The sequence below is a fragment of the Periplaneta americana genome, chromosome 5 (assembly GCF_040183065.1).
Source record: "Periplaneta americana isolate PAMFEO1 chromosome 5, P.americana_PAMFEO1_priV1, whole genome shotgun sequence".
In the NCBI taxonomy this organism is placed as follows: Eukaryota; Metazoa; Arthropoda; class Insecta; order Blattodea; family Blattidae; genus Periplaneta; species Periplaneta americana.
Genome location: NC_091121.1, coordinates 96,586,454 through 96,605,257, shown reverse-complemented (window position 1 = coordinate 96,605,257; position 18,804 = coordinate 96,586,454). Strand labels below are relative to the sequence as shown.

The following is an 18,804-nucleotide window of genomic DNA, read 5'->3' as shown; positions in this document are numbered from 1 at the left end:
AATTTAACACAATTGAAAATGCAGTTGATGCAAATGGGCAAAGATAAGGTAGTTAAAAGATTTTAATTATGAAATTATTCAATGACTCTATAAACAACCTTTCTAGAAATTAAAATATAGTATTAGAATCACCATTCTCATCCTTGATCACGTTTACCCTTCCCTGATATCCATTCTTGAATTCCTTTATGCCCTTATATAAATCTCTAATGTTTTTATTTTTACTATTTGTTTCTATTTGAAGAGTGGAGAAGTTCAAATATCTTGAAGCAACCGCAACAAATATAAATGATACTCGGGAGGAAATTAAACACAGAATAAATATGGGAAATGCCTGTTATTATTCGGTTGAGAAGATTTTATCATCCAGTCTGCTGTCGAAAAATCTGAAAGTTAGAATTTATAAAACAGTTATATTACCGGTTGTTCTTTATGGTTGTGAAACTTGGACTCTCACTTTGAGAGAGAAACAGAGATTAAGGGTGTTTGAGAATAAGGTGCTTAGGAAAATATTTGGGGCTAAGAGGGATGAAGTTACAGGAGAATGGAGAAAGTTACACAACACAGAACTGCACGCATTGTATTCTTCACCTGACATAATTAGGAATATTAAATCCAGACGTTTGAGATGGGCAGGGCATGTAGCACGTATGGGCGAATCCAGAAATTCATATAGAGTTTTAGTTGGGAGGCCGGAGGGAAAAAGACCTTTAGGGAGGCCGAGACGTAGATGGGAAGATAATATTAAAATGGATTTGAGGGAGGTGGGATATGATGATAGAGAATGGATTAATCTTGCTCAGGATGGGACCAATGGCGGGCTTATGTGAGGGCGGCAATGAACCTCCAGGTTCTTTCAAAGCCAGTAAGTAAATAAGTATTAGAATCACCAAAACATTATTGGCAAAGTGCCGCTATTGTTCATTTCCGTCATTTAAACTGCATTAACCACAAGGTTATGTTTCTGTACCTTCACCAAGGATCGTTTACCAGTCAGTCGTAACTCTGGTGTGTTAATGCTGTCAACATGGGACCGAAGAAAGGTGAACATTCATACTCTGTTCGAGATAAAATTGTTACTGCACTCACAAGGGAAAAGATAGATAGGTAGAACACTTTGTATAAGCTTCTCTATTGCGAGATCTATAATACGTAAACACAGAGAACAAGGATCCACACGAAACAAGCAGAGATGTAGTCGCCCATGAAAACTCACATATCGAGAGAAAAGAAGCGTCATACGTTCAGCCGAAAAGAAACCTACAAAAAGTGCTGCCTCTTTAGTTGCTGACATCGCAACATCTAATAACACAGTAAGTGCTCGGACAGTACGGAATGTCTTGAATAGTGCTGATATTCATGGCAGGTCTTCCAACAAAAACCATATATTTCCGAGGTAAACAGGAAGAAACGTCTTCAGTTTGCCAAGAAATATTGTGCAAAACCACTGGAATTCTGGGACTCTGTCATATTCTCAGGCGAGTCGAAGTTCAGCTTATTCGGATCTGACGGACGGAAGAAAAGTGGCAAAACCTAACGCAGAATTACAACAACAATACATAGTTCCCAGTAAAACATGGAGGTAGGCATGTTATGGTTTGGAGGTGCATGGCATTCTTGGAGAAAAGGCCAAGAACCACCCATCTAATAAAGAAGCGCTTAAGCGGTTTCTTGGATGTATGAATTTTCCCCTGAAACGACGAGAAATCTGGCCTTTATTGATGAAAAATGAATCAGCACAAATTCATTGGTGTGTTGCGGGATATTTTGTCCAGCAGTGTGCACAAGTTCGGCCTGGATGGGGTCTTCCGTTTCCAACAAGATAACGACCCCAAATACATCGCTATAAAAATCAAGATAGTGGCTACTATAATGCCTCCAGAAGACTTCTTACCCCATCACAGAGCCCAAATTTGAATCCCATGGAGTATTTGTGGCATTGTCTTGGAAGAGAGATACCAAACGCCGCCCATCTAATAAAGAAGAGTTTAAGAGGTTTCTTGGATATATGATCTGAAATTTCCCCTGAAACGACGAGATATTTGGTTCATTCAATGCCGAGACGTCTGGAAGCTGTCATACGTGCTAATGCTTGCATACAGGATACTGAAAATACAGTACAGAGATCTATTATACGTATTAGTATAATCTGCCAATACTTTTTTTGAAATCAGAAAATAGGTTTTCTTTTTTAAATAATTATTTTGTGTTGTTGTTGTTGTTGTTGTTATTTCAATGAAATATTTTTAGTTCTATATTATATTAAGGAATAATCATATTATTTTCTTAAACTTCCCCTTTATACAGATCTTACAGGGAAAACATTGATTGTGCCAATACTTTTTGGTGCTAGTGTACTTGAGACATCATCTTTATTGTATAAAATGGAGTCCATTTAATGACCGATTATTTTACGCACTTTGTCGGTGTAATAAACTCGGTCTGATACATGTGGTGTAACGTGGTTAACAGAGAGCTTGTTCGACATCACACGAACAGATAAACAAGAGATGTAGATGCCTTGACTCGGAGCCAAACTTGCTGAATCGCCCGAGAGGATCGTTGCACACATGTCTCTTCAACGTTTCCTGTTATTTAAACCATGCAGTGAACAAGCCGCGCTGTGTGTGTATCTGTATGTCCCCCCGCCCCGTTTCCTTTTCAATCACATGTACTACTGAAATCGTTAACTGGTTGTAAACTAGTGACGTAACATTAAAGCTGTGATGTTATGAATCAGGGTTGGGAAAACCGTCTAATTATATAGTGCTACTTCGGAAATGTTGGTCGAGTAGTTTTTCTTGTGGTATTTCCTTGCTAAGACGAAAAATGTTGGAATAAGACCTGGAAGGAATGCATACGTATCTATTTTACTTCTCGATTATGATTGTCATACATTCTGTAAAAGAAGAATTTCCTGAATTTTAGCTTTAAGAAAGATGTCTCGCATGAATTTCTAATTTATTTCAAATATCCTGTTTTTTTTAATATTGCTTAGAATTCTTACGAGTTTTTTTTAATTTAGCCTACTTATCGGAGACTGAAGAAGAGCCGGAAGAAGTTTTATATAATATTCTTATTGAATTTGGTATTCCCAAGAAACTAGCTTGATTAATTGAAGAGTGTATCTGTGAAACGTACCGGGAGTCCGTATAGGCCAATTTCTGTCTGTCGCTTTTCCAATTCACTGCGAGCTAAACCAAGAGATGCACTATCATCTTTACTGTTTAACTTTGCTCTAGAATATGTCATTAGGAAAGTCCAGGGAAACAAAGAGGGTTTGGAATTGAAAGGGTTACTTCAGCTGGTTGTTTATGTGGATGACGTAAATATGTTAGAAGAAAGTCCACTAACTATAAGGGAAAACATGGGAATTTTACTTGAAGCAAGTAATGAAATAGGTTTGGAAGTAAATCCCGAAGAAACAAAGTATAAGATTATGTCTCGTGACAAGAATGTAGTACGAAATGAAAATATAAAAATTGGAAATTAATAATTTGAAAAGGTTGAAAAATTCAAATATAGTAACAAATATAAATGACACTCGAGAGGAAATTAAACGCAGAATAAATATGGGGAATTCCTGTTATTATTCAGATAAGTTTTTGTCATCCAATCTGCTTTAAAAAAAATTGAAAGCTATAATTTATGAAACAGTTAAATTATCGGTTGTTTTGTATGGTTGTGAAATTTGGACTCTCACTTTGAGAGAGGAACAGAGGTGAGGGTGTTTGAGAATAAGGTGCTTAGGAAAATATTTGAGGCTAAGAGGGATGAAGTTACAATAGAATGGAGACAGTTACACAACGCAGAATTGCACGCATTATATTCTTCACCTAGCATAATTAGAAACATTAAATCCAGAAGTTTTGAGTTGGGTAGGGTATGCAGCACATATGGATGAATCCAGAAATGCATATAGAATGTTAGTTGGAAGACCTGAGGGGAAAAAGACCTTTGGGGAGACCGAGACGTAGATGAGAGGATAATATTAAAATGGATTTGAGATAGGTAGAATATGATGGTAGGGACTGGATTAATCTTGCTCAGAATAGGAATCGATGGTGGGGCTTATGTGAGTGCGGTAATGAACCTCTGGGTTCTTTAAAAGCCAATTGTAAGTAAGTATAATATTTTTTCTCGTTTAATAAAGGGGTCCGAGTAGTTGAGACAGCGTCGTTAAATAACCAACTAAAAATAAAGGGGTGAAATTAATTATGCAGATTATTAAGAGGGTTATTTCATAAGTCATTGCAACTGTGCTATATCAGCCGATAAAACTCCAGCAATTAAAATCCACTATATGCGTTTGAAAATCAATGGAATATGCTTCGCAACCAGCGTATTCCGAATCTCACCGGACCGGTGGACAACAATGACGTCACGCTGCAGCGAAATAGGAACAAAACTGCTGGAAGGTTCGATGGCTGTCATGGCGGCTGTATAAGTTGTTGTCTGTGCTCGCTAGCAAGATTTTGCGAAATTTCCGTACTGTCATCTCGTTCAAAGAAAAGAAAGCATAAACAATTCATTTCTTGAACCAGTAGTAATAACTGGTCCGTTGACATGTTCGCTCATAAGCCATTACATTATTATTTTTACGTTGTGCTCATTACAAACAATACAGCAGAACCAAAGCAGAACACACCGCCATGACACAACAGTGTACGATGTCATTCGTCTGCTAATTCCCGCCCTATACAAGAACCAATCAGATCCACTGATGGCGGCTGATGGAGACTGCCACCACCTCTGCAAGCTGATAAAACCGCCACGACACCGGTGGAGCATCAGTGACGTCATCGTTGAAATTCGGAACACCGTGATGCCATCAGATTGCTCAGCGCTGAGATTCGGAATACGCTCAGTGGGGTCGGGACACAGGAGCCAATGGGCAGAGGACGATCGAAAGATACGTAAATATAAACTATTGTTTTATACAGCTAATACCTTCAAAATAGTTCTCCAAGGCTTGCACATCTTTTCCAGTGATGGGAAAGCCATTAAATACTATTGGCTGTGAGTGATATCAATATGTACCACTTGTGTCGAAACGCTGTTAAGATGCCCTCTTTGTTTGCAATACGCTTCCCACGCAGAGGCCTCTTCAGTTGCGAAATGAGATCGAAGTTGCATGGACTGAGATCGGGCGAGTAGGGAGAGTGTTCTAAGATCTCCCACATCCACCACTGTAAAAGGTTCCTGACACGAGCTGCGGTGTGGGCTGTAGGGTCATTATGGAGTATTATGGCGTTGTCCATTTTGGAGCACGGTTGCCAGCACACTAACTTTGCGTGTGCTGTTAACTAGCCATCAACAGATCCCATCTGGTGGTGGAATTGCGTGGAACAGTGGTCGTCAGAACTCGCTTAAATGGTAACAGGTAAGGAGTGTATCGCAATATGCACCGTCGTGTAGAAGGGAGAGGTAGAAAACATACCTGCCAGCAGCCATGAATACACGCTAATGCCTCTCTTATCCACGGGTAAGAGACGCTAACCCGAGGGTGCACTGTGCTGATGACCGCTGGCGTAGATTATAAGACAGGTTTTCAAACGTATATACTGGACTAACCGTGTTGCAACATATTCCGAAGATATAACATGGTTGTCATGACTTATGAAATAACCGTCATATAAATAAGAAATACACGAAAATATTTACTGCATTATTGCATTTTCTATCCCAAAAAGAATATTAATTGATGTTGATGAAAGAAGAGTAAACAAAATAAGACAATGAGTGAATCAAAATCAACATGAAGCACGAAACTGACAATATTGTTCTTGTTACAGCTACCACCGCTCTTCAGGAAGCCAACTGTGTGGATTACAGCACACGGCACAGCCGGAAAGGCTACTTCATCAATCGAAAATCTGCTGCCTTAATGGCAGTTGTGTATATAATCTCGCTTGTGGTGACAGGGTTGCTAGTTTTCTATTGTGTGCCACAGTCAAATTGCACCACACCTCAAACAGAAGATGGCGCCCCCGTTCCTGTCAACAGAAGTCACCATGTTACTTCAATTCAACCCAAGATACGCAGCAGTAACCGTCTGCCAAATCACATCATACCAACACATTACAGGTTAGAGTGAAATGGACTATAATGAAATATGATTCGAATTATGAATATATGGGCTCGTATGTGTGTTGACATGAGAATAATTCATAAGCTAAATCAAGTAGAATCAAGATGAAAAATATTGTCATTTGAAGGTTAGATGAGTTATCCAAAAGATTATTTCAGAGTGTCGTATTCTTTCCTTGCTTTGGTATTAAGTGTTGTTTAGTCAATTGTCCGAAGACAGCTATGGCGAGCTCGGCTGAGTCAGACTGTGAATATAAAATCAAAAACGAAATTTTCCTTTCCTGTACCGGTAGTTTGAAAGTGTCTATACTCGTTGTTACGTTCAGGGTATTATTTACAATTTTTATTAAATTGTGCTTTGTTTCCTCTTTTGAGGTGGTTCCAAGAATTAATCCGGTAGACAGTCTGTAAGAGTAAGCTACAAAGTGTTCCTGTTCTTTTAGCAGTGTTCAATGTGTCCCTGATTGGTACAACAACGTAAAGACATTATAAAATGTAATGCACTCAGCACTTCCCTTTAAATCTCTAATCATGACAATTTTACAACAGCAGGAGCAATGTGGATGTGTTGCTGAAGGGACGCATTCACCGCAGACACGCTATTATCTGTGCATTTCGAACTGGCGGCCCAAGGTCAAGCAATGGACTGCATTTGCCACGTGCGCTTACCCCAATTCTGGACCATTCTCCTTAACTAAAGTCAACTGGGCAACCGGAATTACCAGTGCTTCAGTTCATAATTTTCAGTTCAGTGATTCGTGCGTGGTTTGTACATTTGTACTTTCGTACGTGACCTTGATCCGCCAGTTCGACGTGCAGATAATAATATGTGGTCCCTTAGGCCTAATGGTCTGTATGTTCGCCGTTTTCTTTTGATATTCTTATAATATCTCTCCTAGGCTCGAATTGATAGCCCATGGCATAAATCCTACCATAACTCGTGGAAATAACTATAAGATACTTTTCAACACCAAGCACTTGCAGGAAAGCCACACTGACTAACCACTGATGCAGCGAAACATTATAAATGTTTATGATATTACCTATGGTTATATAAATAGAAAAAAAAACAATTCTCAAATAAATTTGCATTTCAAAGAAACATAAAATATAACATTAATATCTTTTTACTTGAGATTGCACACTTGATCTTAAACATATGAAAAGAAAATTCCTAGCCTTTTAATAAGAGCTTAGTAATTAAATAAAGACTGGGAAACGGATTATTATACACTGAAAGGTAGAGATGTTTCAAATAGGCTACTTAATTGTTTATACATATATAACAGTTGCCAAAGTAGATAAAAGTTCAGTCGGATATAAAGAACTGTGGCGATTCAAGACTGCTTGAATTCGGGACTTCGGGAGTCATCAATATCGAGTCTCGGAACACTCACAACCAGTCTTTACGTCAACGACGCGACGTAATACATTGTCGTGCAGGTTTTCGGCTTTGCGGGCGCTGTTAGTCTCGCTTTCTCGAGCGTTGTTCATCTCTACTAAGAATGCATTTTATAAGTTAACAGGCCTTTAAGGGGTCACAATTTTCACCCATTTGTTTTATTTAAATTGCATAAAGAGGCCTACAATCCTATCATCTATACAAAATTTGGTACCATTAAGACTACCTAATAGTTTTGAAATTATATTATTTTAATATATTTTATATTGACCTCACAAAAAAGGCTCCTCGCGACAAAGTTTTCGAAATTTATAGTTCATATTTGTACAAAACCTTGAAAATAGCCATGAAAATAAAAATTAATTAGCTTTTCAAACTCTAAATAGAGAGTCACAATATTTTCTTTTATTTAATTAATTTACCATTACAGCATATTATTTTAATCTAAGTGCAATATGAGTATGCCTCGTAGGAACTTAATATTATATTTCATATAAATGCTAATTACATTTTATTTATGAACATTTAATTGACCTCTATGCGAAGTTTCAGACCAGTGTAACAATAACTGTTCTTCTGCAAGAAGATTTTTATTTAATAAACTACTTAAAATTTTAAGTCGAGAAAACAGCATTAAAAAACATTTCTCTCAAATCACTCACGCAATGTAATGTTTGGCCACACTTGATTATATGGTTAGCTCATTTAAAATAAACTCAAATATAATTACGATCATAAAAACAAAGTAGATTTTCTTAATTTTTCAGCATTATTTCACCATAGTTTCTCCTAAATATGTTCCTCCTATTTAGTCAGCTTACTTATGCCCCTTAAACTTACCTACAGCAGGGGCGTATTTTGCGGCCTACCGGGGCTACCGGCGGTAGCCCAAGGAAATTACAAAAGAAAAAGTTTATAATATAACATAATGTAATAATTTTGTATTATTAGTTTTACCATAGTAATTAAAATTAAAGTAATTGTTAGATATATTTTGTGTAATAATAGGGTCAGCGGTAGCCCAAACCCTTTAACCAGTATACGCCACTGACCTACAGTACCTTCTACTTAAGTTCTTGTCCTAATAGTATTTATTACTACAGTATTTATTTTACTACAATACTGTCTACTACATTCTATCTTTTCTTATCTAATACCTATACATCAATTATTTTATCACCGATACTTCTCATAGTAACCTTTTTCTTTATAAACCCTCCATCTTAAATTTTATCTATTTTTAATTATTTCATTATTAGTTCGTCCGTCTTTATTCTTACCCTCTTATCTTCTATCATTCCATCCCTGTCTACTATTATACACTTATCTACGTTAGATCACTGCCTCATTTTTTTTAAATACTTCACTACCTGCACTTCTCTCATAATCACTTTCTTCTTTGTGTTCATTCTATCACTTCTACCTCCTCTAGCCGGCTTGCGCTCATTTTTCTCGCTCTCTTTCATTGCTGCCTCACTGACTCATTTCCCATTCCATCAGATTAGGTTAGGTCAGGTTAGGTTAGGGATGATCCTTTGTACGTCGGTCAAACGGAGGCCTATTGTGCACCCCGAATTTATGGGATGAATGAGGATGAGGTATATCAGCCCACCGGCCGCATGTGACCCCTCAACTGTTCACCCAATGGGGGGCCTCTCCCCCCGCCCTAAGTTCATACCGCCAAGGTGACCAAGCACCACAGGATCTATTACAATGGCCCTTCCAAGGTGTCGAAGCGCCCTTGGAAGTGCTCTTAAGGAATGAATCCTGACAGAGATATTGTGAAAGGTTGGGAACCCAGGGACGGTTGCGGAGAAGACGCCCCTCTCAGTAAGTGGATGAAGACATGAGTGTTGACCTGAAAATGTCTATGGAATGAAATGAATGATATGAAATCTAAATTCTTTTTCTACATGGGAGGGGAAGGGAAATGGACTGTGGCAATGAAAATTCCAACCCAGCATTTGCCGAAGTAACTGTAGAAAATCACAGAAAAACCACAGGTTGGTCGGTCCGGGAATCGAACCACGGACCTCCCGAATGCATGAGCCACCTCGCTCGGTTTCCCATTCCGCCCTCACTCCTATCTCCGCAGCTTAATACTACATACCTATATTACTTTGCTCCTTATCAGTACCAGCTTCACTTTCATTTAACCATTAGGCCTATCTATAACCTATTCAAGCTCTTCTCCTCTCCTATAATAGTTCATTGTCCAATGATTGTCACTCGTCACGCCTACACTTATCTCACTTCACCTACCTACCATCATATGTTTCCAGGTTCACCAATTCGTCTCCCCTGCCGTGCTTAGTGCTTCTATTTGCTGCTCCAACTGCTCATTGTTTTTTCCCCATTCACTTATCATTTTGCTATGTCACTATAATTATGAAGATTGTAAGAATAAAGTCGAGAGTAGCCCAATTATGAGAAATATTTATTTATTTATTTATTTATTTAATTTGTTTGTTTGTTTGTTTGTTTGTTTGTTTGTATTCCTCATAATTGAGCTATTCTCGACTTTATTCTTACAATCTTCACCCGACCTCCTCCCTCACTTATCACCTTCCTGCTTTCCCTTATGGCAGTGGTTCTCATAGTGGGATCTGTGGGCTCCTGGGGGTTCTCTATACTCATTATGAGGGTCCGCGAATATTCTGGATAGAGTAACTTTCTTCTTCGTTCAGAACCAGATGGCCCAGGTTCGAATCCCAGTCGGGACAAGTTACCTGGTTGAGGTTTTTCCGGGGTTTTCCCTCAACCCAATACGAGCAAATGCTGGGTAACTTTCGGTGCTGGACACCGGATTCATTTCACTGGCATTATCACTGCTAAATAACCTGAGATGTTGATAGGGCATCGTAAAATAATCCAATAAAATAAAATAAATCTTCCTTCAGAAGGGTTTTATTTATTTTTTAACGTGGCATTAATGTCATAAACCTAATTAGCCTTTGTTGGAACAACTTAAAAATTCGTTCATTTATTGTCGACAGCCTTCGTGTGTTGTTAAACGTTGTAAAAAACTGTTGTAAAAAAGATTTTCTTGTGTGGTAATAAGGCCTCAAGTGCACTGGCCGTTGTTGGTACAATTTATAAATTCGCTAGATTGTTGTTGACAGCCTCCATGTGTTTTTAAAGTTACTAAACAGTTTAAGATTGTACGATTAAACACAATGAATTTAAATACTATTATAGTCACAATCATGCCATGGTATGAAAGAAAAATTTCACAACCTCGAGCGGGAATCGAACCTGCGACTTCCTGTTCTCCGGTCAGGCGCTCTACCACTGAGCTATCGAGTTCGTCTCAAGCTCACTGGTAGAGCGCCTGACCGGAGAACAGGAAGTCGCAGGTTCGTTTCCCGCTCGAGGTTGTGAAATTTTTCTTTCATACCACGACATGATTGTGACTATAATAGTATTTAAATTCATTAATATGTCACATCAACGGACGTGTATACGTCACCAAACATCGTAAGATGAAGATTAAACACAGTAACCACAAACATTTTGTAAGTTTTGTCTGTAATGTATCGTTGGCTTAAACGTCTTCATAATACGGATAAAGATGAATTTGATTATTCTCCGGTTCCTATTTCTAACGACAGATCTATATGAATTCAATCTCCCAAAAAGGAGGAAGATCAACTTGTTGAGTTATCGTGTGACACTACTTGAGTGCCTAGAATCAAACTGACTTTTTCCAAATTATGAAATATGGGATTAAGGTATAGACACATTTCTGTGCAGAATTTTGCGGGGAATGTGATAAACTGCTCGTTTGGAGTCAAACTGGAATTTATCTGACTTAACTTTAGCAGTGAAATCACAGTTAGGAGTCTAACTTCACTCATATTTTCTTTTCTGAAAGATCAGACTTTGATTCTAGGCGACTCACTTGAAAAACATGCAACTGAATGTCCACCTATATTTGAATATTTACTAGAATTAAAATTATAAATTGTTAATTTTATATATAAATTTCTAAAAGTCCTAAATTGGATTTTATAACGTCCTAAATCTTTCATTTTAGCACCTAGAAATCAGTTCCATAGTTATAATATGGTTATTGCATTGTCATTTATGGATATCACTTGGTGTTTATGCAACTCGTAGAACTTTCGTGTATCTAAGGTTGCATTGCATTCTAGGAATGCAACTAGGAAATCATCATTATTCTGCAATAATAATAATAATAATAATAATAATAATAATAATAATAATAATAATAATCCGTGACGCTTCAGCTATTCAAGGACCCAGACCGACCAGCTAGCTGCTGGCCTCACGTCCACATGCCGATACAGAGGTGGACGATCATCCAATCAGGATGGAGGTATTGTGTGGTTATCACGATGATTCCTCCCAGCCATTACAGCTGATTTTTGTAATCGAATTTTGCTACCTATGATAACTCCCCAAGTGCATCACGATGCTAGGTGGGCACCGGTCCCATCCAAATACATTAATGTATTTGTAATGTAATATCTACTATGTATTTCTATCTACGTCTTTTTTATGTCGTATGTATGAAACTTTCATATAATATGTCAGTTTTGTGATAAATATGTATGTAATTTCTATGTAATATATTTTTGTATGTCATATGTGTGTAATTTTTATGTACTGTGTATTTTTTTTCTGTCATGTACATTATCTATGTACTCATAATATGTCTGTTCTTGTGCAATATGTTTGTTTTTTGTGCCTGTTTAATTTCTGTGTAACATTCTTTATTATTATTATTATTATTATTATTATTATTATTATTATTATTATTATTATTATTATTATTATTATTAAATATCTACTTCTTTATATATAATGTTTTTAATGTCATATATATATGTTTCTGTGTGTAATATATTCTACGTACTTATATATGTATTTGCATGTGATATAATTGTCTGTCTCTTATAAGTTATATGTATTCGTTAGTAACATTTGTGTACTTATTTGTATCTGAAATGTATTTAATTATAACCCTAACATACCTTATGGTAAAATAGGGTTCAATATATTTGGATATTAAAAAAAAAAACACTGACCGAAATTTCATGAGAAAATTTCTTCCCCCATTTGAACCCGAACCAGCACACATTCCATAATGCGAGGCCTAAGCAAGACGCCTTAAACTACTACGTCAAGGCGCGGGACTCATATTCTACACCATCATTTGTTATTCTATGATAGTCTACCCCATCTTTACAACTCTAGGTGCGTCATTAAAATGTAGTTCAAGATAGAACAGCATACAGATCTATGTTTAAAAAGTTACTGAATTATTCTTCAATCGAGTCCAAAATAAAAGTCACGTGTGCAAGGAATAATTCAAATGTTATTTTCCGTTTTTCCCACACCCTGCGCAGTCTGTGCTTGATTTAATAGCGTAAAATAACCACTTGAAACCTCTAATTTATAACAGTTTCTGTACGGCAATGTGAGTACGCAAAGCTTCAAAACTTTCTCTAGTATACACAGTGAATCGTGAGTAATATCATTAATTTCAGGGGGTTATTCTTTGAGAATTTCAAACAAAAAAAGATAACAAAATTTTGCACGTTTTTCTTCCTTTCCGAGATAAAAATTGTTTTATATGAAATATTTCATAGTGTGTTTTGCTAAAGCCATTGATTTAATTCCCAATATGCTCAGTCAATTTAAGAGAGCAGTGTATTATTATAATAAATTATTGAAAGAATTTTACTTTTGTTCTTCAAATGTGCAGAAATTTAATCAGTCCATTGCTGTGAAGTAACGGTTAGCATGCCTGACTGTGTAATGAGCAGGCCCGGGCTCAAATCCTGGTTGGGACAAGTTATCTGGCTGAGGTTTTTCCCCGGGTTTTCTCTCAACCCATTAAGAACAAACGCTGGGTAACTTTTGGAACTGGACCCTGGACTCATTTCACCGGCATTATCACCTTCATATCATTCAGATGCTAGATAACCACAGCAGTTGATAAAGCATCGTAAAATAACCCACTAAAAAATCGGAACAAATGTAATATTTTAAAATTCCTTTTCAGAACGAAAACTTGATGGCCCACGGCAAAATTGTTTAATACAGTCCTTGGATGTACAAAATCGCAAAGAAAACTCATCATTTTAAAAACAGTTATCCATGTCTGTTGTCCGTCTGATATTGCATGTGATATTCACATTACTTGCAGAAAGGCAGAAATTGTAAATTCTAGAATTTGCAAAGAGTTCTTTGAAATGCTGATTAAGATCTTCTAGATAATAAAATAATTGAAACCTAAAGATTTGAATTCGTAGGTATTTCTTCATAGAAAGACTTGTGCACAAAAAAAGGTGAGTGAGTGAGTGAGTGAGTGAATGCATTTTGTTGAGTTTGACATTTTTACACGTTCATTTTCAGACTCTATTTAAACAACTGTGTTTACACTTTTTAAATATTATTGATTGGTACCATTTAACTGACCAATTTGGTCAAATAATGAAAAATATTACCAAAAAAAAAGCACTGGTATATTGGTAATGGAAGATGAGTGGAACAGAGAAAAATTCTCTCCAGCACCAGGATTTGAATCCAGGTTTTCAGCTCTACGTGCTGACGCTCTATCCACTAAGCTACACCAGATTCCCATCCCGATGTTGGATTGAATCCTCTCAGTTTAAGTTTCACCTCTTGGATTCCCTCTAATGGCCTACCCTCATGCACTGCGTCATATATGTATGACAGTGGCACAATGTCCCATGTATGTGCAGAGGTGCACTCGTTATGAGTGACTAACTGGCCAGGATCATCAAATAATGACGCAGAATTTCTGCACGGAAATATCATATGTACTTCGGTACATCATAAAAATATATATTGGTAATGATCGCGTCAAATTTGTAAATTAATCATTGATTCATTCTCAGGATTCAGTTGGTGCCATTCATTTTGGAGGACAACTTTACAACAGCAGGGGAAGTGTGGATAGATCTCGAGTGCTTAGAAGCAGCAAACAATGTAACACTCAATATCAATGATATAGAGGTGTACGAGGATGCCGTGCAGGTCACACAGTTGCTTCAGAAAGGAAACCTTACTATTCAGGTCTGTACCAGATCGGGTAAGTGAAGGCTCATTCCCTAACAAAATTGCATGACTATAAACGAGAATACTTAGGGATATTTCGCGGGTGCTCGTGTAAAGGGGGTTAAGTTGATTTGGCTAAACTGGAATAAGTACAGATTTGAACTATCCACAATTACCTTTCTCTTGTGTTAAAGGGGTTAAGTAATTCTTCCATCTTTGATGCAGTTACAGTGCTCCATATTTTGTGACAAAGGAGTTTTGTTCAGTACCAAAGAGAGAAGTTTACATACCTTACAATTTGACTTAACCCCCTTTACACGAGCACCCGCGATTTCATTTTTTTTTTTTTTGTATTATTTTAAAGTCAATTTAGACATTTTCGTAACAAAGTCTTTATATAAAGGTACTTCATCTATTCAATTATAAAGTAATTCTCAGTTTAATAACAAAATCTTTTTTATATTTATTGTTTGAATTGTTATAGTCTGCCCACACTTCCGAATCAAGCCTACATTATGAATATACGTACCATAACCCAAAATAATTTTAATATGTCGAATCGTTTATCAGACATACCTTGTAACAGACAAATAAACATTTATTTTATTTTTAAAAACATGTTGAATGATTTTAGTATGAATATTTCAGTTTCGAAATCTAAATCCATAGCTTTTATAGGTCAACCTATAAGAAGTAAAATACAATGCCACTATTAGAACAAATAAATGGATTTAACTATCTAGGGTGTCAAAGTTAAAAAAACACTTTTCTATGTCAAAATTTCTAATTCGATATCATTTCTATATAACACGAAAATTTTCCTACTGTCAGTATCAAGTAAAAGTAATATTAACATAGTAGGATTCAATGTATTGTAATTAATTTTCTTTTTTAATGTATTTGTATTAAATAAGAATAGAAATATTAAATGATGGTGATATAAATATGCATAAAAATTTTAATATAATTTCTCTGTGCTTGGGAGATAACTGTATTAAAGTGTTAGGCAATAATAGAAAATCACATATTAATAATTCTTTTTTCATTTTTAAAGTACATCTTCATTCGAACAACCATTTTCTTCTTTTTTCATATCTCTCAATAACAGAATTAAAGTACTGTACTCTCAAGCAACGATGCAGAGACATTTAACACACTAGAAAAAAAGGAAATTTTCCTTATGATTGCTGTTATCAGTATAAATATGTATAACCTTATTATATGTATGTGAAGATAGTCGGTGGTGTAGGCAGGGCGGGGGTGAGGAGGAACACCAGGCTGAAGCCCTTCCCCCATTTTTTTTTTTTTTAGAATTATTTTTAAATTATACATATTACAGTAGATATAAAGCATGAAGAATCAATCCATCATTGGCATTGAGAGTGCAACACTGAAAAGAAAAACATTGTTTGATTTTTTTCTACCGACAATGACCAATATTTAGGATAAAAAATTCTTGGCATTTCTGCTGACAAGTTATTTTAAATTGACCGATGATTTTCAAAGAAATTATGAAGCTACAGTTCTTAACACAATAACTAGATTAAGTAATTTATTTAGGGATTGCATCTATTTATTCACTCTGCAATGATGAAAAATGGATTTTGCTTTACTCTTGTGGAGTCTAAATTGATTGTAAATTTCATAGCATTAAAACAATAAATTATTATTTTCCTTTAAATATGTTGCATTCAAGGTATGCAGTTATAGGGAAATTTGTCAAGTGATGTTTTCAATACTTGCCCCCCCCCCCATCTTAAATTCATGGCTATGCCACTGAAGATAGTCTACAATCATTTTAATACCACAAACTGTTAAATATTAGTAACTATAGAGAGAAACTACAAAATGCATGTCACAATAAAGTATCATAGGCTATTATCATTTAGGCGTATTTTTTAAGTAACAATCATATAAATTACAAACACCTTATTTCAAGAGTTCAGACATTTTGAATGTCCAACAATGTTAAGTATGTTCAGTTTTTTTGTTCAGTCGTAGGTACATACATACAGGATGAACCATAAGTAATGTCATTAATTCTGGTGGATGATTACTTCAGTAAAAGGCAGCAAAAATTCAAATCTCATTTTGCTGTATTTTGAATAGTTTTCCAGAAAAATGTGAATTTTAAAATACATGAATTACGAGATCGTGCAACGCTGTATAATCATCAGGGAGTGCACATAAGACTTTGTTGCTCTGGCTTGTTATGAACAGTACATTGTTTTTAAACTCGTAAGAAGAAGTAAATGAGAGGATAATATTAAAATGGATTTGAGGGAAGTGGCATACTATTGTAGAGACTGGATTAATCTTGCTCAGGATTGGAACTGATGGCGGGCTTATGCGAGGGCAGCAATGAACCTTTGGGTTTCCTTAAAAGCCATAAGTAAGTTACGTAAGTAAGAAAAAATACAGATGATATACCGTTTAATTTTGTGTTTAATCTGTGTTAGAGAGCAGAGAATGAACACTGCTCATTTCACGTTAATTAAAATCTTGGAAAATTTAAAATAAGCTCTACAACCTAATTTTAATTAAATGTTCGGAAAACGCAGACAATAAGATATGCTTACTTCAAAATAAATTTAAAAGATTAAGACATATTTCTGCTTTCCCATTTCAATAGAATATTCTAGAGAACGTAAACAATAATGATGCTTATGTTACGTTATTAAAACAAAATTTTAAAACATTGAAAACTCTAAAGAAAAAAATAAAAATGTGATATTTTACGTTTTCGATTTAATTTTAATTGAATATTCGCTGAACACAGGCAACACAAAAAGTTTATTTTACGTTTTACAAATCTAATTAGTGATTTTAAAAATCTTCGTTTGTCGTACTACAACCATTTTCTTCAACCAATTAAAAATAGTTTCCTCCCACTTTAGTTTTTAAAGTACTAACCAGTAAACTGGACCGATGGCGGGCTTATGTAAGGGTGGCAATGAACCTCTGGGTTCCTTAAAAGCCATAAGTAAGTAAGTAACCAATAAACTTACATACAAGAAATCAAATTTCCCTTAAAAGCAATTGTGTGTGTTACGTTTACATTTTTCATTGTCTCAACCATCTCTCGCATTATGCGAGCTGCATCTCTGTGGCAAGCAATAACCTTTACATGGCTGTCGGAGTGCATAAAATTTTTTAATTCCTTTGCAGAACGAAAAGTTACATTTGTTGGAATCAAATTTCTGCACATTTAAAGGACAGAACTAAAATTCTTTTAATCATTTATCAACAGTAATCTCACTAGAGGTTTTGATTTATCTAGAGAACACCAAAACTCGAGTGAGATTTAACTTACTATTAAACGATTAGAAGAAAGTATATAAATATAAGAAGAAATAAAGTACTCTAATACAATAAAATATTAATTGACTTAATGAAATTCTATTTCATTAACGTTAACTTCACCAAATCGTTTGAATGGAGCCACCATTTTCAGTTGACTGTCTATGCTGTAAACCAATGACGATCGCAAAGCATGTTTTATAGTACCGTAAAGAATTTGCAGAAGAAACAAATGGTAGGGAGGTGATAAAACAGAGGAAAGTACCGTCATTTCCCATAACTATGGTCCTGGAACACAACTATGATCCATGGTACAATCATTCAAAGAATATTGTAGAAGTAACATAGACTGTTCGTAGATAGCTGCAGTGACTTGACTTCAAACTACAATACGAGGTACTACGTTATGGAGTACAAAATTTGAATAGTTGTATCGTTGACCATAGTTGTGTTTCAGGACCATAGTTATGGGAAGTGACAGCTAAAGATTAGAAGAAATAAAGTAGCCTACTCTAATACAATAAAATAGATATTAATTGACTTACTAAAATTATATTCCACTAATGTTAGCTTCACAAAAACATTTGAAAAGAGCCGCCATTTTCAGTCGACTATCTATGCGGGAAACAAATGACGATCGCGAAGCATGTTTCATAATACCAATTGCAGTTTGAAATGTTGACAAAGAAAGAAACAAATGCTATGGTAGTGATAAAATTAAACAAATGCTAAGGATGTGATAAAATTGTGCGATAAGCAGCCATGATTGGTTGAAAGAAGTCCTTTCGTATCGTTTTATTGGTCAAAAGTAGTATGACGTAGTAAAGGTGTAATAGTCACCATAATACACTGCTCTCTTAAATTGACAGCATATCGTTAATTAATAAATAGTTTTCCCAAAATACACTATGAAATGTTTCATATAAAATAATTTTTTTCTCGAAAAGGCAGTAAAAACGAGC

General features: G+C 35.7%; 1 protein-coding gene across 4 annotated transcripts in view; it reads left to right on the top strand.

The window, feature by feature from the left end:
* The window catches only part of LOC138700019 (aminopeptidase N-like), a 172,575-nt gene that overhangs the window by 113,362 nt on the left and 40,409 nt on the right, over positions 1-18,804 (top strand). For 3 of the 4 annotated variants that reach the window (XM_069826306.1, XM_069826305.1, XM_069826304.1), the window contains 2 exons: positions 5,796-6,087; positions 14,383-14,560. In XM_069826306.1, coding sequence (XP_069682407.1) covers positions 5,888-6,087; positions 14,383-14,560 — 378 coding nt within the window. In that variant the 5' untranslated portion in view covers positions 5,796-5,887. Of the gene's footprint in view, positions 1-5,795; positions 6,088-14,382; positions 14,577-18,804 lie in introns of all 4 variants that reach the window. The other variant, XM_069826307.1, reaches the window with a different exon arrangement.